Source organism: Danio rerio, chromosome 8 (genome assembly GCF_052040795.2).
Source record: "Danio rerio strain M-AB ecotype USA chromosome 8, GRCz13ab, whole genome shotgun sequence".
Taxonomy (NCBI): domain Eukaryota; kingdom Metazoa; phylum Chordata; class Actinopteri; order Cypriniformes; family Danionidae; genus Danio; species Danio rerio.
Genome location: NC_141028.1, coordinates 55,529,102 through 55,553,237, shown reverse-complemented (window position 1 = coordinate 55,553,237; position 24,136 = coordinate 55,529,102). Strand labels below are relative to the sequence as shown.

The window sequence follows — 24,136 nt, the reverse complement described above, 5'->3', positions numbered from 1 at the left end:
TAAGAGTTATAAATGATATATTTTATTTAGGGTTCTCTGTGTGGTTGTAAATGTGCTGCTATGGATTATTAGAAGTTTAATTATTGAGCCAAATTCAAATAATTATTTTAACGAGCTGTAGGTGACTTATTTTATTTTGCAAGTCAGCAGTTACTGGCACTTTTAAGGTAAAAAAAACACACGGAGGTAAAACAAGTGTAATACCTATCACTCCTGAAGACATACTGAGGCCTGATGAAGTGAAATGATCATAAATATCTGCTGAGGCTGTGGATTAAAAATAATAATGTAAATAATGTTCTGTTTCTTCCCATCATTTCACTTCAGACTTAGTTTTGCCTATATGTTTGTTTGTTTGTTTATTTACCTCAGTTTAAGCTTACAAGTTGTAAAGGTAACATTCAAAAATAATTGTTTGTACGCTTTGGAGAGAAATGATTATAGGAATTATAAATGATATATTTTATTTAGGGTTCTCTGTGTGGTTGTAAATGTGCTGCTATGGATTACTAAAAGTTTAATTAATGAGCCAAATTCTAATAATTATTTTCCATGTGTTTTTAATGTGATTAAAAGGATTAATGCTCCTCTAAAAGTTTACATTTGCTGTTAATTTATCATCCGAGCTGTAGTTGACTTCTTTTATTTTGCAATTAAGTAGTAACTGGCACTTTTAAAGTCAAAGAAACATATTCAGGTAAAACAAAAATAATACCTGTCACTCCTGAAGGCAAACTGAAGTGAAATGAGCAAAAATGTCTGCTGAAGCTGTGGTTTAAAAGTAATAATGTTGTAAACAATGTTCTGTTTCTTCCAATGATTTCACATCGGACTTTGTTTAGTCTATATGTTTGTTTGTTTATATGTTTGTTTATCTCAGTTTAAGCTATAAAAATTATATATATAAGAATTATAAAGGACACATTTTTTTAAGGTTCTCTGTGTGGTTGTAAAGGTGCTGCTATAGATTACTAGAAGTTTAAATATTGAGCAAATTTCAGATATTTTTTTTACACACGTTTTTGTATTATTTACCCCAGTTTAAGCTAAAAGATGTAAAGGTAACATTAAAAAATAACTGTTTTTATGTTTTGGAAGAAATTATGTATTACTAGCTGCTATGGATTACAAGAAGTTTAATTATTGAGCCAAATTATTATAAAATAATTATTTAATTATTTTAAATAAATAAATATATAATTATTATTACTAGTGATTTTAATGTGATTAAAAGAATTCACGCTCGCCAACAAGTTTACATTTGCTGTTAATTTATCATCCGAGCAGTAGATGACTTCTTCAAGTCAGCATCTTGCAGGCACAGGATGTCAACATGAAGTCATATTGACATTGTACCTCCACGTCATGGAAGCGTTAGATTTTGTCTGGAAATAAAAATTTGGTTGACATTAGAACCCAACATCAGGCCGACGTCAATGTCCAACGTCCAACCTAAAATTAACCGAATATCAATGTCCAATCATGTTACACCTTGAGGTTGTGTAGAAGTTGCTACTATGACATCTATTAGACGTTGGATTTTGGTCACTTTCCAACACAACCTAAAATCAACCAAATATCAATGTAATTTGACGCCATTATTGAAGGTCAAAATAATGTCGTCCTTAGAAGCTGGCTGGACATTGAATTTTGGTCACCTGACATCACAAACTAAATCTAACCTGTTATTAACGTCTTATGATGTTGTGTGCCTGCTGGGTAGTTACTGGCACTTTTAAGGTAAAAAAAAAAACATATGGCAGTAGAACAAATGTAATACCAATCACTCCTGAAGACATATTGAGGTGAAATCATCAGAAATGTCTGCTGAGGCTTTGGATTAAAAGTAATAATGTTGCGAATAATGTTCTGTTTCTTCCAATGATTTCACTTCGGACTTTGTTTAGTCTATATGTTTGTTTGTTTGTATGTTTGTTTATCTCAGTTTACACAGTTTGTTTAACCACAGTTTAAGCTAAAAATCTGTGAAAGAAACACGTTTTGGACAGTTCCTTTAAATATGAGAAACTGAAACAGCCATTATGACTTCTCAAGCGCATCTAATAAAAATTGAAATTCTCAAATCTCCCAGAGTCATGTGACCAAGCCAGGTCAGCTGACCTTTTACACAAACACAAACATCAAGTGACATTTCAGTTAAAATATGCAGCCTGTTAAGCCTCACAGGACACGCACGAAACAAAGACACATTGTGCAGTGCAACCAGGTTTCCTCCTTTTGGTTTACAATCCATCACAGACACACACACACGCACACACCTGAATGCCTCAGGTGAGCTACTGCACTGAGGCGAGCAGTACACAGACCACACAGCAACATGACTATGCTAACACAGCCCTCCTACAAGTAAACACCACATCAAAACCCCAGTGACTTTCCACTCTCATCCTTACATGGTATAATTGGGAAAACGTGTTGGCCATTAAAACTTGCTGACATCACATTGCGATGAACCAAGCTTCCGAGGGCTAACAAGGCTAGTGGATAAACCTTCCAGAAACATGAGCGCCTGTTCAACGTCACAGAACAATGAAACACCTTATCGGAGCAATGTAAACACAATCAAAAGTGATATAAACAACAATAAACACAAGCCGAAATAGGACTTTTTTCCCCTTCTCAGTACATAAGCATATTCAATGAATTATGCAAACAGAAGAGGAGGTAAATAGGGTCAAATCTGTTGTTTACAAAGTTTTTTTGTTGTTGTTGTTGTTCACCACACTGTAAAAACATCTAACTTACAAATTATTAACTCAGTTTAAATTTGTAAGTTAGGTGTACATATTTTTGAGCTCAGAGTTGAATTTACTTATAAATACGATTTAACTGCATGTTTGGAGCTGTTTGTTCAATGAAATTTAAAAAATCAGTCGAGGAGACTTTGAATTTTGATTTCTTCATTTGAGCATTGACCACTGTGAAAAATAAAAAGTTAAGGTAACTTAAAAATTTAAAGCAACCGGCTGCAAAGAAGTCTTAAATTTATTAAGCTTCAGCGGTTAAAGTTGTGCTAAATTATTCTATAAAGTATACTTGACTTAAAACAGCCTTTTCAGTCAACTTAAAAAAAGAATTTAGCACTACTTCAACCACTGAAGCTTAATAAACTCAAAATTTCTTTGTTAAATTTAACAAATTGAGTTAAGTTAACTCAACTTTTTAATTTTTTTAGTGTACCTGACAAAAGTCAGGCAGTGAAACAACAAATAATAACTCGACTTCTGGTTCATCATTTGGTATCAGAAGTGGCTTATATGAAAGGCGAAGGCCTCTAGATTACGCTTATGTTACCAAAATAAAATATGATCATGCCTTGATGTTTAATTATTTAATTAGGACAGTAAGGTCTGACTTTGCTTTGACAAAATTCTTGTCACTTAACAGAAATAATGTCCAGTATAGAATATAAAGTCATGGTGCAGTGGAGAAAGAATTAATATTGTGTCTGACTCCCATGAGCTTGGAGGACTTCATCCATTCATCTCTGCAATGACTCAAATCACTTATCTGGAATGGCAAAGAAAGCATTCTTGCAGGACTCCTAGATTCTTTGGATTCATCTTCAATGCCTCCACCTTCATCTTACCCCAGACATGCTCAATAATGTTCATTTCTGGTGATTGGGCTGGCCAATCCTGGAGCAGCTTGACCTTCTTTGCTTTTCGGAGCTTTAATGTGGAGGCTGAAGTATGATGAGCGCTATCCTGCTAAACAATTTGCCCTCTCCTGTGGTTTGTAATGTAATGGGCAGCACAAATGTCTTGATACCTCAGGCTGTTGATGTTGCCATCCACTCTGCAGATCTCTCGCATTCCCAAATACCGAATTTAACCCCAAACCATTATTTTTCCTTCACCAAATATGACTAATTTTTGAAAGAATCTTGGGTTCATGCGGGTTCCAATAGGCCTTCTGCAGTATTTGTGATAATTGGGATGCTGTTCAACAGATGATTCATCTGAAAACTCTACCTTCTGCCACTTGCTGCTCTTACAACTGGGATCGACGACAAGACTTTTGTCAGGTAGTATATTTAGGGGTTTTACCAAACATGAAAACCTTTATTCAAAGCAATTAAAGTTGATCCTTTCACTCCAGAAAAACACTCCCAACAAGAGCTAATTGATATGACTTGATGCATAAATGTCCACAAACAATGTATATTCTGCAATGTGCATGTGTTTGCTGCCTCAAGACAAACATATGTAGGAAATTTCACAATATACACAGTAAACTAACAAAAGATACATTTAAGCATGCCTTCAAGGTGGCATTGAATGCATTTTTAATCTGTATATCCTGCATTTTGCTTTCTGACATGCCGTGAACACATAACATTCTGTGGTCATGCATAGCTGGTTGCTTTACAGAACTGCTTTCAAAATAAGAGTCCCCCATATATAGTTTATATACAGTATAATACAAGCTTAGATAAACTTATAAATAAGGGAATTAAATCAACAAGGTAAGATTGTGTCCAATCAAACACTGTTTGGGGAAGGGATACTAATTATCTTGTATTAATTGTAACAGTTGGTGTTTAGTTCAGATTGGCCTGTTTTTAACATGCACAAAGAAACAATGGTGTTTTAGGTTCACAGTATGACGTTTCATGTACTTAACTCTTAATATTTAAATTTGCCAAGGTAATTCCAGATTTTCAATATATGGCACCTTTAAATGGTATGCTACTGTAAATATAGCACCTTTTAAATACTTTTTAAAAGGTGCTTTTTAAAATTTTTTATTGCAAAATAAAACTAAATATACTATACATTTTAACTACACAACATGTAAAAGCATTAAGGACAGAACTGCTTGTGAATTCACTTGCACCCCCAATTATACACACACACACACACACACACACACACACACGTACGCACACATACCCACACTTCCTTACGTCTATACAGCTCACTTTAGAGGGCAAGCAGGAGAAACGTGAGGTTTAGTTTGAGAATGAAATCTAATTAAAACATGGTTAAGTTCACTCACAGAGTTCCATTACAGGCCTGCATTGGAGATTCAGTCTTCAGTCACTGTGCTGGTGCCATTAACACCTGCTTCTATTCCAATTAGCCTTCGCAATAAAGACAAATGATCTGAGGGAGACCAATTAATTCACTTCTGTCAAACACCCTGCATCCAAGCTCTATCACTGTACTCACAAAACACACACACACACACACTTTACAAATGAGAATGTCAACTGAAAACAGTCATTTGGCCAAGTGGAACAAAATAGTACCTAGACTTTAGCTACATCTTTTTATACTTCCTTTAAAACAATAATGTTATTTTTCGTTAACCAACAGTGAACAGTAAGGCCAAATATATATCCTAAATATTTCATAATATCGTTATACCTCGCTTGTTATACTTTGTGGAGACACTGCTATTTTGAACGATGAAAACAAGAGTGATTGTTGCTGATGTCTTTTGTGCGACAATGTTATTTTGCTCTTTATTTTCTGTAAATAAATAACATTTTCTAGTTAATTCTCAGTGGTTTGTGTTTCAGTTTATATATTGGGGAGAGAGAGTTTTTTTGCTAAACTTCTTTTTGATTAAAGATTTTTCATTTAATTCTTAACAATCGGGGGCTCGTCCGGGATTAGTATAATAATATGTGATTTTAATATGTGTTTGCATGTGAAAAACATGTTATTTTCTGTTGTGACAAAAAAAGTTATGGTTAGTGTCAAGATTACTGGTAAAACATTACAGTATTATGTTTAGATTTAGTTTATGTATTGGTATGTAGTATATGCACACTCTAAAAAAAAAGTTGTGCTGTCAACCTAATTTTGGCCAAAATATGGACAAACCTACTAAATTTAAAATACCCTTTTAACCCAATGGTAGAATTTTTCCATATTTGACCTATAATTGGGTTACGACAATCCAGCATTTTTCAAGTTCAATCTTTAACCCCTTAACTGTCTGCCATCGTTTTTTTAGTAGCTACATTTTTAAAAACAGATTTACAGCAGACTGGAGAATAACAACATTATTAGCTAACATGCTAACTAGCCAAAGCTTGATCATTCAAAGTACTGTCACAACATGTATTTATTTATTACAAGTCTTTCTGGATTACTTGATTCTGATTGGTCAATCCTGCCATTTTAAAGTATGCTATTCCCAGATAACAACTAATAACACAGGCAACACACATTACAAACCCTCTTGACCATATTTATGCTAATTTGTCACTTGGCTGTTCTTGCCTATTATCCATTAAATTAAAGGACTAGTACTGTAAATTAACTTAGATCAAGGTTTTGGGGCTAATTGTTAATTCTGTGACAAGTAGCCGTGTAATAAGCACCTTAATGTACATCCAGATGGTTGTTTTTTTTCTGAATAAAGACCTTGCATGTCTGTTTGTTTGAGTGTTTACATACATTTATTCAATATTACAAATGTTTATCTTAAGTTAAGCAGAAACATCTCCTCAAATCTATTTCAAATATAGTGCTACACACATAAAACAGTGGTTGCAGATGCCCATTCAATATCACAGCTTGATCTTGAGTGTTCACAGACCAGCTTTGAGCATTTCAATATGGCAGATTCTTATGTAGCGTCCCATAGAATCAGCTGCTAACAAGGAATCTATACTTATTTGAGATGTAGTAAAAAAATATGTATGAGAGCTGTTAATCCTAAAATACAGAAAGTCTGAAAACTATCATCTAAAACTGTCAAAACGGCAACTTTGCAGCACGTGAAGCAAATGTCTTTAAGCAGAGATGAAATGAGATTCGGATTGCGCTTCCCTTGAATTTTTACTGCTGCAGCTGTGAGAACATTTGGATGGAAACCCAAATTGCAGACATACGCCCCATCACACTGGCATTTTTACTGTTTCAGCTCTCATATGGATCTTTATGGATCATGGATAAAAGTTGTATAAATGTCTTGTGGATTACTCATGAAGTTTATTTTCTGTGAATAGCGCAAAAGAACATTTGGGAAAAAAAAGCAAATCCCCATGAGTTAACATGAGTACTCATAAAACAAGGTCTTTAATTGTAAACCAGAATAGTAACTGTTCGATCTATAGTTTAAACCAAAAAGTTGGATTTGTCCATATTTCACCAAAGGGTAACATTTTACAACAGTACATGAATAATGATGTGTTAATGTGTAAGCTAAACATTACATTTTAATCTTATCATGATGAACTAACCTTAACTACAACGCGACTTTACTTGGAGGGGCACATCATTATTAATCCATTCTTAACTACTCAAGAACTCCTTATTCACGTCCAACTAGTCTGTTTACACTAAATAACTATAAAAATATTCTGTCAACATCAACATGAACAGTTTAAACACAAGAGTTTATCAAGGTTGACCTAAGGATGATATGCCCCTCCAAGTAAAGTCATGACATAATTATCCATTAACAGCTCGTGCGTTCATTTGGATACATTTAGCTTAAACTTAAATGTTAATTGATAAATTAAGCAACAGCATGTCCCAGCTGAAAAAAAACAGCTTAAACCAGCCAGGTTATAGAGGGTTTTTTGCCATTTCCAGACTGGTTTCCAGCAATTTCTAACCAGTTCTTAGCTGGCCAGGCTGGAAAATTACCAGCCTAAATCCAGGTTTTAGCACAACATATCTGGTTTTGGCTGGTCTGCCAGCCTGGCTGGGCTGGTGAAGCTAGTTTTAACTGGTCATCTCCCAGCCTGACCAGCTAAGACCAGGCTGGAAATAGCTGGAAACCAGTCTGGAATGGTCCACACCCCCTCTAAAACTATGCTGGTCAAACAGCTAAAACCAGCCTAGGCTGGTTTAAGCTGTAATTTTGGAAGTGGGTATAAATGGAGGTCGGAGCCAGCTCCAAGTGGGCTGTACAAATATGGAGTTTTTATTTATTTAATGTCTTGTACATGACATTGAGTCCAATATTGTGCTTTATGAATGTCTACACCTACCCCAACATTAAACCCAACCCCACAGTAACCTGATGTGTTTTATTAACGTCTACACCATAACCCACTCCAACCCTAAACCCAACCTCACAGCAACCTGTTGTTTTATTAATATCTGCTCCACCCACACCACCTAAACCCAACTGTATTTGCAGTGTAACTCCTCTCACTTAACGTTACAGGTCTCTGGGCAGCAGGATACCTACTTGTTTTTTTTTTTTCAGCAGGGCTACTAACAAATAGGTAGCCATTACACATGAAGTCGTGTTGTAGTTAAAGTTAGCTCATTACCACATGCCTTAACTCATCATTAATTCATAATAATGTTTAGTTTACATATTAATACATCATAATTCATCTACTGTTAGTGTAAAGTGTTACAGACCAAAGTTTGGGCCAGGGTAATATAAGTACGTTAGTAATAATTATATAATTTTATAAATAAACCCTACACAGTCAAGCCTGATTATTTATATCCTAGGGTATTAATAAATTTCGAGTTTTAAATGTATAACACGCAATCCATTAAACGCGGTAATATTTTTTTAACGCAAATTAACCGTTTGATAACATTTGACTCCGTCTTCTTGCCATCATTGCAGACGTAACAGCAAACGCCAGGTTAATGTGACGCCTTAAAGAGACACGACGGCTGTTGTGAAAAATGGCTAGTTTTGTTTTCAAACAGTGGACAAAACCAAAGATGTGTGCACTTAATGTAATGATGAACTGACCTTCCAATTGATGCACAACAAACCGGAGGTATCTTCAGCTCAAACTTAATTTTGCCGATGTTATCAAAGAAAAATGCCAGTGACGAGAAAGCGTCAACCGGTAACGGTTACTGAGGTAAAGTTGGTTTAACATTCGCACTTTCGCAACTTGTGACATGCTCCATTGTTTACTATGGCAACGTTACTTTGAATATTCGGTCTGGAAACACGTATGACATTAGCACTGTTTATTTGGCTGTGAACAATGTGATAGTCATTGGCTGCTAATATGATTCCACTATTTATAATTTGCAAAGAATACTTTTCTGAAACGATACTATAAAGGAGAAAGTCCGAATGTGTGAATATAAAACCAAATTTACCTCAACCAGACGTGTTCGTCAATAGACACTGGATAAGTTTCGCAGATAAAATATGTCAACAAAACATATAATATTTCCAACAACTGCAAAACGAACTGATTCCATCACTACTTGGATATCCACAGACTGAGGACCCATCAACAATGAGTTATCTTCGAGGTGAACTATTGTTATGCATGGACTGTGTACGACACTGGAAAATATTGGAAAAATAAGGTGAGTCTGTTGTTGTGTTTGTGTATATTTTGTATACATATATTACAACTTTTCCCAAGTGAAATGAAGAACCTTTTAAGCTTAATTCAGTTTTTAAGCGCGTTACAGGTGCATTTTTAAAGTTTTTAAGCACTTTACAAGTGTGGAAAATGTACATACGATAGTATGTACATAGTATAGCATTATAACTAGAAAACATTGAATTACGGCCATTTATTCATCCAAATTACTTTTAAATCAAATATTAAATGAGTCATCTTTCATCTTAAATTTATATTTATTTTTATTTCATGCACTGTTCACTCAGGAAGCTTTAATTGTCATGCATTTAGTCTTCTCTCCCTGTTTAAGGCTTTAAGTAAGCAACGGGGACAGAGAAAAAGACACTACAGGCATATGCACAGACTACAAAGTTCTCATATCATGCAAAAGCAAAATGATTAATTTAATTTAAATAGTAAAATATTATTACCTGTTTAGTGACACATTTACAAGCAGTTTCAAGTACTTTAGCCAAAATGTAAGCACTTTTCAAACCTTAAAAACACTAATATATGCGTGTGTAGACAGGGTTCAACGCAAAGGATTTTTTCTACTGGTCCGATCAGGCCAATGGTTTAGATTTTTACTTGCCCGGCCAAAATTTCCACTGGCCCCACCAAAGAAAAAATACAATTTAAACGCTATTTTTTAGCAACATATTTTAAATAATGTGTCAAAAATAATGCCTATAATTATTTAAATGTTAAAAATTATTTAAATAATACTTTTAAAATGTCAATATACGTATAATGAGCAAAATTATGTGTTAACAAAACAAAAAGAGCAGTATGGAAAATGTGAAGGTATTTTATTTCAGTTTGAAATTATTTAACAAAAAGGTGGCCCCAATCGGGCCAGTAATGATCCTGTCTACTGTCCCAAGCATCTCTCACACTGGCCCCGGGCCATCGGGCAGTCCTTATTGTTGAGCCCTGGTAGAGTATGTGTTGTATATGTGTTTTATTTATAAATATATACATAAACTTATTTTATTTATATATATATATATATATATATATATATATATATATATTTAGACCACCTGTGGTTTAATTATTTCAAAACTGCAGCTTGCCAAAACACAAGCTACGCATAATTTATGGCAACTTCTACTATGAACTTTTACTCTACAATAAGAAGACAAAATCTTTTGATGTTGCTTGAGTTATTTGTGTTCACACAGGTCTCATCATTTATCACACACCACTGTCTTCTTCTGTTTGTTTAGCTGCTATTTGCTCTACCTGTGCTTACTACCACCTAACTGGGAGCAAACATGACAAAAGATCATCTCCATGATCTCCACATGTCTCCCCACCCTGCTTCGAGAAGGTAGGCCATCCTGACAGGTGTCAGCATGCCGGTACAGACACTACAAATCTGTAAAAATGAAAAATCCACTGGTAAGTCTCTACCAATTACTGTTGCACAAGAACTCTCCAAGTTTTTTTTTTTTGTTTTTAAAAGGTAAAGGTCAGCTTAGTGTGAGAGGATTTTAAGAGAACTCGTTTCGCTTTGGAGTGGATAATGCGTGTCCTTGAGTCGATAAAATGAGATGCACCTTTTGCTTATCTGTCAGCTTTTCCCAGCCAAAGGGACACGTGACTTTCCCTCCACACATCGGATCAAAGATTGACAAAGGCAGGTTTGTTTATTTAACCAACAGATAGATGTGATAATCACACTCGCGGGTGGTGTATCTAATTCAATTAAATCAAAAATATATAGACATAAGATGCTTGACAAACCTTTGTCATGCTAGATGTCATATTTGACTCTACATTCTGCTCTTAAGAAGCTAGAAAGATAGGAATGTGGATCATCACAAAGATTTTAAGATCAATGAAATGATTTTAAAACCCACATTAGGACTTTATCTACAGTGCAAAGTGTTTCAGAAAGCAATGAATGAGATATATATATCATAGGTAAATAAAATTGGACAATTATGTTAAATATAGTGAATGTAAAAGTATCTTAAAAATCTGTTTTGGAGATTTCAGTATTTCTTTATAGAATTATAAGCCTAAAACAAAAAAAATGTATTTAGAAAATTGTGTTTTTATTTCTAAATTTTATTTATTTATTAGTGTTTGCAGCTTGATAAATTAACCTGCCATTTAGGGACTTTGACAACACCCAAGCATATAACATTATGACAAATTGAATAGATAATCTGTCCTTACAACCTTTTATTTGCGTCAAATAAAATGTGACATAAACCATCAATACTGGAGAACTGATAAATGGAGCCTACTTAGTGTAGTCAAGTAGAGTATCTATAGGTTATGTGTCTGTTATAACAATATAGAAGTGTAATTTTGCTGTACTTGAATACTTAAAAAAATACTGTCTTTCAAAAAAAAAAAAGTTTGTCTTAGCATGAAGCAATAAAAGGTGAGGAGATCACCTGCATGCTTTCTAATCGTGTCTTCTAGCCAATCTTTTAAAGCGCTTTTGTTTTTGAGCATTAGCAAACCTGGTGGGATGACTAACCTTTGGACATGTCAACCTCTTTGTATGGGCAAGAATTGAGAGGACCCGAGTGGAGCCAATTTAAACGGGATCTCTCCCGCAGATACTCGGCAGAACCCTGCGCGGCTTTTTTGATTAACTCTTTTCTATTAACTTCCCGGGCCGATAAGATCTTAATCAGAGCCCTCAAATTATCCGCCTTGACATTTATCAAGTCGAATCATCATGCTCCGAGCGCAGCCCGTCCGTCCGCGGATGGCTATTCTTTTCCAGCACTTTGAATGGAAGTTAATTTGGAGTGCATGATTTATCTCGCCGGGACTAACCACAACGAGCCGTCCACCTTTATTTTGTTTTTCAAAGGGAGCGCATTATTGCAGGGTTGTCCGGTGATTGCATTCGGCAGGGGAGGGTGAATGGAGAATCGGCGTGTCGCCGGGGCCGTGGCGCTGGGGGCTTTTCAGAGCACACTGAAAGGACAGATTAGGCGTCTGACCGCGGGGATGACGGACGGACAGCCGTTATACGTGCTGACAATAGCGTGAATACCTGACGGGATCAGGGTTGCTGTGACTAGTCCTGTTATCCACATTCTCCCACTTTTTTCCCTTTTTCTTCTCGTCTTAACAGGACAAAACCGTTCCAGTTGAGTTAACACTTCCTCCGTTGCGGGTAGGGATATCACACGCCAGGTTGATTCGGTCGGTGAAGCGTAGGACGTGTTGTACAGTCCATTACAATTATAGCATCAGAAAACATTGGAGGTAGTTACTTTATATCATATCACACTGTGAGTGTGTGTGTGTGTGGAGAGCGAGCGTGAGTGAATGCGTAAACCGATCCCCCTTGTATCATCAGGACAGTTGACAGTTGAAATGTTGTTGAAGGCCAAAGTAACTCACAGCTGCTAGCGTTCACACACACCCTGCCAGTAATGTTCTACCTATCACAAGGCATAACAACATCACAAATCGATAGATATCTGAAAATTACAACGGATTTCATTTGATTACATGTACTTAGCGTGCATTTTCAAGGCAGGTTAAGAATGTGCTAAGCCTTGCTGAGACTTCTCTGCTAAGCTAGAAGGTTAGCGCTGGAATCTTGGGCTCAGACCGCTCATTGTCTGCGTGGCTCTAATCACTGTCATAAGGAAAGGATTGCACCAGAGTGCTCTTGCCACTTACCAGAGTCCACTATATGTGTACCCAACACTCAATTTTCTGAAGGTGATCTTTAAAAGGGAAATAAAGAACCATGTCTATTAACAGTGTGCCTTTCTACTCACAAATTCCTCAGAAACTAATCATCTAAAATATCAGAAATATTTCATGTTTAAAAGCAAAACAATTGTAGTATCGGTTTATAGGCAGAACTGCATTGAAAATCTCTTCATTTCATTCTGAAAGTTTCGAACGATGTAGGACTTTTGTAAAATTATTACCATTTTCTCCTTAAAATAGGTGCAAAACATATTCTAGAATCTGTGTCAGGCTAGTTAAATATATTGTCGATGCCATGATAACACACAATATCAGAATTTAGATGCAGTACTCAAGAAATAATTTTGATCGATGTTTGGTTCAAGGTTCAATGGTATGCAGGGCTCGAAATTGCGACTGTTTTTAAGTAAGATTTTGAAGTTTTCACTGAATAATGTTAACCGATGCTGTGCGGTTAGGAGAAATTCAAGCAGAATGCAACTTAGCACCAAAAAATGCCAAACGCAGCGCTCAGAATTTTTTTTTTAAAAGTTGTCATATCAACTTGCTGCAGTAAACAAATCCCGCACTGCTTGCCCCACCTTCAAGCGTTTCTGATTATCCCACTGCTCTAGAACAGAACGCAAATGGATTGGTCAATATCAGCTGTCAATCACTCAGTTCAGATGACAGGGAGCTTCAGCCGTGAAAACATACAGGTCTAGATACAAGAGAATGAAAACAACACTGACAGATTTTGTTTTAGAAACCACCTAAAGTTACAAATAATGATGCATCTTATTAGTGATCATGCGGTGAATGTTAATCTACCATTTACACTAGAGTGGATAAAAAACTTCTAGTGGGTTAAAGTCCACTATGAAAATGACTGAAGCCATTCACCGTAACGCCAGTAAGACAGAGTTTTCAGGTAACAGCGTTTGCCACATCTACACATTTTAAGCACGAGATGTCCTATTGTCATATAATCCTTTATTTAATCGTTACGATGCTGTCAGTTGTGCGACTGTGTTCACCAATGCAAAAGAGCATGAATTCACTGGGATTAAACTATTGCAGCTCATATAGAGACTGTTTTTGCTCTTTAGATGACGTATGTAAATAAAAAGTTATATGTCAATATCATGTGTGCAATATCAGACACCACCTGTGAAAACAACAAAGTTATTATTGTTAACTCAGTTTATCTCAATCACGTCAAGCAGTGCATGTAGGGCCGGTGGGCACATGCAGATTTTTTGTTTGTTATAGTGTTCATTTCAAATGAAATAAATGTTTTAATATAAAACTTGTAGAATCGGTGCTCATAATTGTTGGTGGGTGTGCCAAAATTTTGGCTGGTGCGCCTACATTTTTTGATGTTAGGAGCATTGGTGCTACCCGGAATTTTTTTTAATTTCGAGCCCTGGTATGGTAAAGCTCTCTGGTGTCAGGCTACACCATTCAGACAACTCTCAAATTGCCTCTTGAATGCTGATCTGGAACTAGTCAAAAACCCAAAATAGATCTTATTTTTGGACATCTTTATCTATTCAGAAATAATATGTCCTGGGTGGCAGGTCAAGTGGTTCCGTTTCATGCTCCTTTTCAATGATGCGTTTGAAATGCACTCTTTTCCTCCCCCTCTTTCTTCCATTTGTGACATTCAAGTTAGATGTCTTTTTAAGGAGGGTCAGCTCTCTTAAGAATCAAATGACCCCAAAAAAATCATGAGGATTTTGAGTACAAGCGTGATTTAAAAAAAGGAAAACTTGATGTTTAGCAGTTTTGTCCTAAAACACAATTTATGAACATAACAAAAATAATATAGCTCACTAACTGAGCTGAGAACTTTAACTCATTGTCATTGCGGTCAGCAGAAAGCTGAAAAAGTGTTGAGGTAGCGCCTAAAACATGGCAAGGACACAGTTCACACATCTGCAAGCATTTAGTGAGATGGATTTGGGTATTCTGTCCTGTGTTCCTCTACTGCTCCTCTGACATCTTCGGGAAAGAGAGACAGATGAGGGCAGACACTTGCCAAAGGGGCTTCAATACCTCATGGAGGAAGAATTTCCTCTGACGAAGCTGGGGTTACCTGTCCTGACTTAGAAATAATCCTGTTAAATAAAAGTCAGCTCGCCAAATAAGGAGTAACCTCCAATATTTGGATTAAACCTCCCACATCAAAAAAGACAGAGGTCATCCTGTTGCTATCCGATATCATTTGGAGCAACAAACTAAACATACACCCACTCATTGAGATCTGGTTGCCAGTAAATGTAACTGTTTTAGGGTTTTGACAAAAGAAAGTCAAATGTGGAACATCATGAGATGAAGTTCTTATTACGGGATCCTTTAGGTTCTACTGTCTCAGAAATGAAGGTACAAATTCTGTCACTGAGGCCATACCTTTTAAAAAGGTAAATGTCCTAAATGGTGACTTAAAAGAAAGTAAAAGAAGTTAAGTTTTAGGTACTAATATGTACCTTTGTGGACCGTTTTAGGGACAACATCAACAAAAACACACAACAAAAAATCTTTTAAAAAGGTACCACCCTTAGTGACAGCTTTTGTACCTTTAGTTCTAAGAGAGTACATTGTATTTATTGAGCAACTAACCAACATTTTTGTCTCAATGGAACCATATGTGGTTCTTGATTAGAATAGGACTTTGCTGAACCCAAGGTGCTGCTAGGAACCGTTATTTTCAAGAGAGACCCAATGAATAGTGAATGCGTTTCCATGGCTTTAGAACACAAACTCCTCGCCGAGCCCCGGTCATCACTGAATAAGGCCAGTCAAACATCACCTTGACAGATCTTTCTCCCCTCAGGCCCCAACACCCAAACAAATCAGCCTGCTCCTTTTGTGTGCTCCTGGTGTAACTTCCGCTCCCCACAAAAAACAACGGAGCCAGCATCCGCTCTAGAGGATGCCATGACTGGGCAACAATGGCCTAGTTGCCTCATTGTGATAATTCTTCCCTCTATCCCCCCACCATCTCTGTTTCGTGCTAATTAATTTAATCCTGTAAGCAGGTGTAAGCCTTGCTTGTTAAGGAGCCAAGTCCAGACGGGCCAGAGATGGCGAAAGTGCAGCCCCGGGACTTTGAAAGAAGGGAATTAAAGGAGGGCATAAACAACAACAGCGAGTTGCAAAAACGGCAAGCGGAAAATCCTGTTTAGGGAGCAGGCAGCGGGTGGTAAAGAATAGACTCTCTCTCTCTGCTCCGTGTGCTTTCTTGTTTTGTTCTAGTATGAATCATCAATATCTATCCTTACTCTCCTCCTTCGGTACACAGAAAGGACTTGCTGAAAAATGGGACACCCACTTTCTCTATTCAGACCGGGGCAGTGTCCACAGAAGTTCCTTTTCCCTTGTCTCTTTTGCCTTCTTTCTTTCTTTTGCGGTCTGTTTTAAATGCACACAGAACATGAAGATCCTTCCAGGGCCCTGGTGTGAGGGATCGGTTTTTGGCAGGGAAGCCTGCTGGAGAGCAGATAAAGAGCCGGTGAGAAGGAGCAAAATTTGGCGAGAGGATTTGCTGGAGGACAGATAAAGTGATGCGGCCATGGCCTTTTCATATGTTGCCACCGCTTTGCAAGCCAGCAGTACCATAGACAGATCTCTTTTCCGGCAAGTGACGTGCTTCCCAATGCCTCTTGGCATCGGAGAGGAAGAGGGTCCGGGGAATCGGAGGAAGGACTATACTTTGCTTTCAAAAGGCCAGGCACAGTCAATCAACCACCCTTAACACTGCACCCCCCCCCCCACAAACCCTCCACCCGCCAAGACTATAGTGATCCTCGTCTGCCCAAATGCACATCCTCTTTCAAGTCCCTGAGCTCCACAACAGCCTGATTTGCTCTTTGCCCATTGCTCCTTATTTATTTTTTTCTTCATAAGGTGTCAGCAACACAAGTTCACCAAATACATTCCTTTGGGCTTGTAGCGCAACAAGCTATTGAGCAGAGATAAGCCTCTTTTAGAGGCGAAGGAGAATTTAATTCAGGTTTGAGTGACAGCAGGAAGATTTATCCCCTCGTCAGACAATGCCGTCTTTTCGGGACTTTAATCTCCACCAGACAATGGGCTGTTTTTCGCCCCTCGTCCTGGGCTTTTCCCACGATGCACGCTGATTAGCTCTGGCCGATTGGACACTGGCCATTATCTCTTGTTTTCTGTGAATCGTCTGCATTTGTGAGGAGAATGGAAATGGAGGCGAGGATGGGAAAGGAGAGAGAGAGAGAGAGCAAGCAAATGAGAGAGGATGAGAGGGGAGAAGAAAAAAGTTTTGTGTGCCAAGTTCATCCACTGCTCGGGACGTTCGTATGCAGGAGCACGTCAGGAGATGCTATCATAGCTGAGGGACGATGGAAGGCAAGTCAAGAATAATGAGTAAACTATGAGGAAGGACTAATGAGATGACAGATGTTCAAGTTTCATTTCGCAGTGCACAAAACCAAAGACAAAGTCAAGTCAGTGGCTCAAAGTCAAGTCGTGACCTTTACGGATCAAGTCAATTTTTCATTCTAAAACATTGTCAATTCATGAAGTCTGTACTGAGTCATTAGTCAAGACTTTTTACGTAACAATTTACACAACAATGCCATTTTGGGGGTGATAGGAAAAACCATATTTGTGTTATTCACGAATTTCATGAATGTTTATGCGTATTAAGCGTTTGTTTTATAGTTAAGTATGAGTACTTTACAAAAACAACAATGGCAGATTGAAGCATTGTTATTGTTTCTTACAACCTACTAGCCTGGCTTTCCTAATCCCGTGTTTTTATTCGTTTACGTGCATCCGTGTAAATGGGGATTGTTTTGACAACTCTGTCGTCTGTTGTCAAAAGCACAAAGGAACAACATTTAGTGGAAGCTTTTTAGTATATCTTTGTTGGGTAAACGTACGAGCCAATCAAGTTCCAAGTACTTAACTAAGCAACTTGATGCAGACTTGTGTTACTTTACTTTTAAATTTGATTATGGCGTCATATTAATATGGCACATTCACTTTTAATGAATCAGTGAGTCAAAGTTGGAGAATGAAACCTGTTTTACAAACGTCTGCAGAGACAGGTGTGTAAACCACAGTAAATGATCCTCTCTGTTGATAATCATACACCTGCAGAGCAAACGCTGCCACTGCTTAGCATCATTTATCATCGGAAATTTGGTTGCCAAGAGCCTTCCATTAGCAACCAAATGACTGCCAGCTAAAAGTAGCATTGCTGTTTTGTTTTCATTCAGGTCATCTTCCAGTAGCTGGATAACGGAAGCCATAGATACTGAGTAAATGGTGTTCGACTTTAAACTGAGTACAGCATTTAAACAATTGAGGTAGCCAAACTATATACAAACAAACAAAGAGTCGTGTCGGGTAAATTACTTCAAAAATGTTTGGTTACTTATTCCATCATTAAAATTGTATTTAAATTACTTTTCTAATTACTTTGTCTGAAAAGTAACTTTACTTAACTCCATACTAAAACCCCTAATAAGTCCCATAGACAAAATAAATTAAACTTATTTATTCATTTTCCTTCAGCTTAGTCCCTCATTTATCAGGGAACTATTCCACGTATTGAAACCACCAACTATACCAGCATATGTTTTACACTGCGAATGCCCTATCCATGACTGGGAAACACCCATACGTACTGTTTAACACAGACATTCATACACTACAGCCATATTAGTTTAGTCAATTCAGCTGTACCACATGTCTTTGAACTCTGGGGAAACCGAAGCACGCAGAGGCAACCCACGCGAACACTGGAAGAACATGCAAACTTCACAGAGAAATGCCAACTGACATAGTTGGGACTCGAATCAGCTTCTTGCTGTGAGTCAATAGTGCTAACTACTGAGCCACCGTGTTGCCAAAATTAAACTCTTTTTTTACTCTTTCTATATTTTAGTCAAACATGTTTAGTTTTGTTTAAAAAATTAACACTTTTTAACACATTTTAAACAGTCTATATATCAAAACGCAAAAGAATTGGTAGCATATTTCATACATATATCGACACAAATTTTTGAAAAGATTTCATTGTTTCTTAAGTATGTACAATCGTCAGATATACAGTGGGGGAAATAAGTATTTAACACGTCACCATTTTTCTCAACAAATGTATTTCTGAAGATGCCACTGACTTGAACCTGTCACCAGATGTTGATAACAACCAAAAAAATCCATATATGCTAACAAAACAAAACCAATTATTTTAAATATTAAGTTATACATAATAAAATGAAATGACACAGGAAAAAAAGTATTAAGATGGCAGCTTAAAGATGACGTGTTTGTAGAATGAAGTCACTTGCATTGCTCAGGTGTGATTTCTGGCCCAGACTTTTACAAAGTGTAAAAATCTTGATGGTTTTATGGGTCTCATCTATCAAATCTGAGCTTTATTTTGTATTTTTTATTGAATTCATATCAGGTGATTGGCTGGGCCATTCCACAGCTTGATTTTCTTTCTCTGCAAGCATTTGAGAGTCTCTTTGGCTGTGGTTTGAATCATTGTCTCGCTGAAATGTCCACTCTTGTTTCACTGAAGCAGCTAGTATTAATTTACAATGAGGAAGGGCAGAGGGTTGCTAAAGAATTACAGAGAAATTTCAGCTGCTGTCTGGGCTTTCACTGCCTTTCTACATCTCCCTTTCTTCATGTGTTCAAAATGTTTCCCTATGTCATTTCATTTTATTACACAGAACTTCATTTGGAAATGAATAAGTTTTGTTTCTTTTCATATATATATTTTTGTGGTTGTTACCAACATCCAGGGAAAAGTCAACTGCACCTTTAGAAATATGTTTTCTGAGAAACATTGTAATGTGTTGAATACTTATTTCCCCCAATGTATCTATCCTTTTTCAGTTTAACATTTGAATTAGTATCAAAATACTGTATCTGAATAACAAATATACAATTACCGTCTCACTGTCCTTGTTCTTTATGTTGTCTTGGACTAATTTCTCAATTATTTTTTGTTTTAAAATGTAATTTTTCAGTAAAATATATTTGTATAACAAAAAAATACAATTACTTTGCTTCTTTGAATTGATTTATATAGAACTGTTAAACTTACAGAGAGTATACCTTACAGTATATCTTGCGTAACTGTTATTATATTGGCTAAAATTAAAAGTATTTCCCAAACTTTAATTTTTTTTTAGTCATTTAATTACAGTAACTAGTTAATTTGTAACCCAACAATAAAAGAGAGACCCTCTTTTTGTCTACATTAAGTTATATGTGTCTCTCGTGCCGTTTGGTGGCAGCGACTATCATTGCAAATGCGCTTTTCAAGGTTAACCAAAGCCACCGATGGAAATTAAACTGTTCTATTTGTGTTATGATTTATCTTGGCCCGGGTCGTGCCAAGCATATATGTCATTACTCTTCACATAATATATCTACATTAAATGTATCACCAATCTGGTGGAATATATGCATGATCAATATGGAAAAGGCCTGATCTCAGCCATTGACCGATATTGATCAGAGACCACCAGAATAAGTGACGATATAGATTATGCATAAATGAACGTATAGATTTTGCTATGAATCTTTACTCCAAAGAGATGAAGTGTTTAGATTCACACACTAAGTGATCGACTTGATGAGATACAGACACTTTACACATGTGGCGACGAATAGCATGATGCTCTCCTTGCTTCTTTAAACGTCTCATTTCCTCAGGCAAATACAAGAGAATTTCAAAATCTCATTACATCAAATCACAATAAACCTCTCCTCCTTTATTTCTCTCGTTTGTTTGTCAATTCCCCAAAAATTAGACTCACAAATCTTCACTTCATGGACAGGCCATTTCCTGGTCCTTCACAGCGTCCACAAAACCCAAGCCACATGATGTGCGTCTTCCCAGAGTGCATCGAAGGAAAATAAATATTCCTATAATTACAGAAGAGAAAAAAGACGTGGGCAGATGTCTAACATGACAAACCCCAGATGGATATCTCAGTCTGGGTTGAGTATGCCTTCCAACCGCGCGTCTGCGAAGAGGTCTGCTGCTCTGGAGCATCATGGGCACTTTTGTGTATGCTGAGATGCTATTGTGGGGCACGTCCTAGAAAAAGAGGCGACTTCGTGTAATTTCGTAAAATAAATATTTGCCTCGGCACTTGGCAGCTGTATCTCTGCTGGGTCTCTTCCCGTTTAAAATTGCTAAGAGAAAGCTGCATTGTACATTAGGATCTGTGACGTAGGTTGAGCGCATGTTTTATTCTAAAGGTATTTTCAAGCATTTAATGCAGATCCTTTTATTCCGGTTAAAACTGGCACTAGTTTGTACTAAGTGAGTACTGTTTGTAGAAGATAATACTTAACATGTTGTTCTAAGCCTATTTAAAATACTAAAAAAGTATTCCTTCTACTTCACGATTTCATTTTTAGTCCAGTGTCTTCCTTACTTTTCATATGTAATCAAATTACTAGCCAATGTTTGTTTCTACTACATTTGTTGGAGTGTGCCAAGCTGATATCAAGGAGGTCCAAAAGGTTTGAATACAAGGTTTACATTATTAGATTATTTAGTACGTTCACACACACACACTTTGGACACACTATGGACAATTTAAATTTAATTAAAACTATGATACATTTTTAAAATAAATAATACAAATTAAATAGTGACAAAACTGAAGCCCTACTCATTGGGACTAAAAGTATTTTGGATAAATGTGATCATTCTACAATAGATATTGATAATAGATTGGGTGTCATCTTGGATAGCACACTCATGTTTGAAGGTCACATCAGTAATATTACACATATTGCCAGGGCCGGAGCAAGCTGAACTGGCGCTCTATGCAAACGACAATCACGTCGCCTTCAACCGGAATAATAATGCGTAATATTACTCCACCCTTCTCTCACAACCAATAACACAGCAGTTCTCATCCATGCATTAGTTGCATCACGTCTTGACTACTGTAATGCACTTCTCACTGGGCTTCCTTCCTTCTCCATAAACTCCAACTGGTTCAGAACCATGCAGCTTGTGTCATCTCTAGGACTTCATCTCAGGAGCATGTCACATCACTTCTTTATCAGCTTCACTGGCTTCCGGTAAAGTTTCGTATTGATTATAAAATACTACTTCTTACTTTCAAGGCACTTCATAATCTTGCTCCTCAATATCTCACCGAACTTCCCCATATTTATACCCATTCTCGCACTCTTAGATCAGCCAACTCTTTTCCCTGGTGCCACCTCGCACTCGATTAAGCACAATGATCTTTTATGGCCCGTTTTCACTGAGTGGTACGACACGGTAAGGTACAGTTCAGGTCACCTTTATCAGGTTTGCGTTTCCACTGCCAAAATGGTACCAATGGTTTCGTGAGCATGGTGTACAACAGAACATTTCAGTCAATGTCAATCTCGCTCGAGGAAATGTCAAAGTTAAGCTGTACGGGTTGGTCACATATCATATGAGAAGCACTTCTCTCAAAACACAGAATAAATACTTGTGTATAAATGTTCATCACTGACCTTTCTATGCAAAGCATTTGATTATAACTGCAGATCAATGCGAAATAGCCTACTGTAACGTCTGCGAATATATTAAATAACAAAATAAATGCAACATATATGAACACAAACAGCCCCTTACAGTCTCCGATATGTTACCAACTACAGAGAAACTACACACAGCATACATTTAGTCCTTGTTTGGGTTCAAAAACAGCAGACAACATATAGCTCACAGTAACCTCTCATCTGTATTTTTAATCTTCACCAGCACATGTAACCTCTGTTAGAAAGGAATTCCGAGTTCATAATAGTCCAAAAGGTGATAACACTTAAACATGACAGTTTGTTCATGTTTTAGGTTGCTGAAAGAATCATTTGCTCCTTTGTTGTTTTTCCTTTGTTCCGGCTTCTCCTTTGTTTTTTTATGATTCACTCTCACGTTGGTCCGCTTCGGTAAGGATTAGATGTCAGAAGCACTTCAATAATCACGCGCACGTTGTTATCATCAGCTCAAGAAGTTCATTATTGCAAATATAGACGTGCACGTGAACACACACAAACTTTCTGGAGGAAGTGAAACCGCTTGCAAAAACAGGGCAGATTTTGTTCAACTTGGCTTTGTGGCTGATCATCAAGATGATGACAAGGTCTGTTTGAGCTCAGGTCAACCATGGCTCGTTATTAATATAAATCTCGTCTCAAGAACCATCTTTTTAAGCAGGCTTTCTTTTGACTATATCTTTTATCATGTTATTTTAAACTCACGATGAGTTTGTACCTTTAAAATTTTGTTTGGCAATGTTTTATTAATTGTTTTAATTTGTTCTGATATGGCAGTTGATGCTTGTTAAAGGTGACCTTGGGTGTCCAGAAACACACCATTTATAAATAAAATGAATTATTATTATTATTATTATTATTAATTTAGTTTATTAAATTTTCCTATAGCGCATGTCTTTAGACTGTGGGGGAAATCAGAGCACCCAGGGAGAACATGCAAACTCCTTACAGAAATGCTAAATGACCCAGCCGAGACTCAAACCAGTGTCCTTCTTGTTATGATGCGACAGTTCTAACCACTGAGCCACTGTACCGTCCTAGTTAGGGTCAACTAATGTCAATTAGTTAGTGTCAATGCTAAACTATTGATTAAAAATTTTATAGTGGATATAAACCAATATAGAAAGTGTTCTTCATAGTCCATTTCTTTTAGGTTACTACCTTAAATGTAGTTGCCTTAGTAGACTGTAGACACAATGGCAGCACTGATGGAACAGCCTTAAGTGACCTGATATTCATTTTTCTTAGCTCATATTGTTGTTTGAGGCTGCAGTACAGTGGCGTATTGTCCAGCGACATATTGTCCGTTTGGATGTGCTCTTAAACAGGAAATGATGGGTCATTGTTCCTGCTGCAAATCCCTTCCTGCATTCATACCTGCTCGTAGCCTTCAGATCTATTCAGCTGCCCTACTCACAAAATGTCTTCTACGAGAAAGGGTCAGGAACCCATTAAACACCAGCTTTGATAACAATGACCCCCAGCCATGCTAAGACCCCACTTCCTCCATCTGCCCTTGTGCCGCCTTTACATTCCAGCCATGCATTATTATTTTTT

General features: G+C 37.0%; 1 protein-coding gene and 1 long non-coding RNA gene across 48 annotated transcripts in view; one reads left to right on the top strand and one right to left on the bottom strand.

Moving 5' to 3' along the window:
* The window catches only part of prdm16 (PR domain containing 16), a 452,417-nt gene that overhangs the window by 380,361 nt on the left and 47,920 nt on the right, over nucleotides 1–24,136 (bottom strand). For 15 of the 40 annotated variants that reach the window (XM_087265346.1, XM_087265362.1, XM_087265363.1 and 12 more), the window contains exon 1: nucleotides 8,710–8,846. The exons of 22 other annotated variants lie outside the window; for them this stretch is intronic. Coding sequence is in view for 3 of the 18 variants with exons in the window: in XM_087265357.1 (XP_087121483.1) it covers nucleotides 5,023–5,032 (10 nt within the window). In the remaining 15 variants the exon portion in view is untranslated. Of the gene's footprint in view, nucleotides 1–5,022; nucleotides 5,130–8,709; nucleotides 8,847–24,136 lie in introns of those variants that run through there. 3 more of the 40 variants (XM_087265357.1, XM_087265359.1, XM_087265328.1) reach the window with 1 other exon arrangement.
* LOC141375930 (uncharacterized) overlaps nucleotides 8,595–24,136 on the top strand; it is a 66,424-nt gene continuing 50,882 nt past the window's right edge. For 2 of the 8 annotated variants that reach the window (XR_015498491.1, XR_015498492.1), the window contains exons 1-4: nucleotides 8,595–8,824; nucleotides 9,197–9,287; nucleotides 10,558–10,661; nucleotides 10,797–10,970. This is a non-coding gene — a long non-coding RNA (uncharacterized LOC141375930). Of the gene's footprint in view, nucleotides 8,825–9,196; nucleotides 9,288–10,557; nucleotides 10,733–10,796; nucleotides 11,734–24,136 lie in introns of those variants that run through there. The other 6 variants (XR_015498494.1, XR_015498490.1, XR_015498495.1 and 3 more) reach the window with 6 other exon arrangements.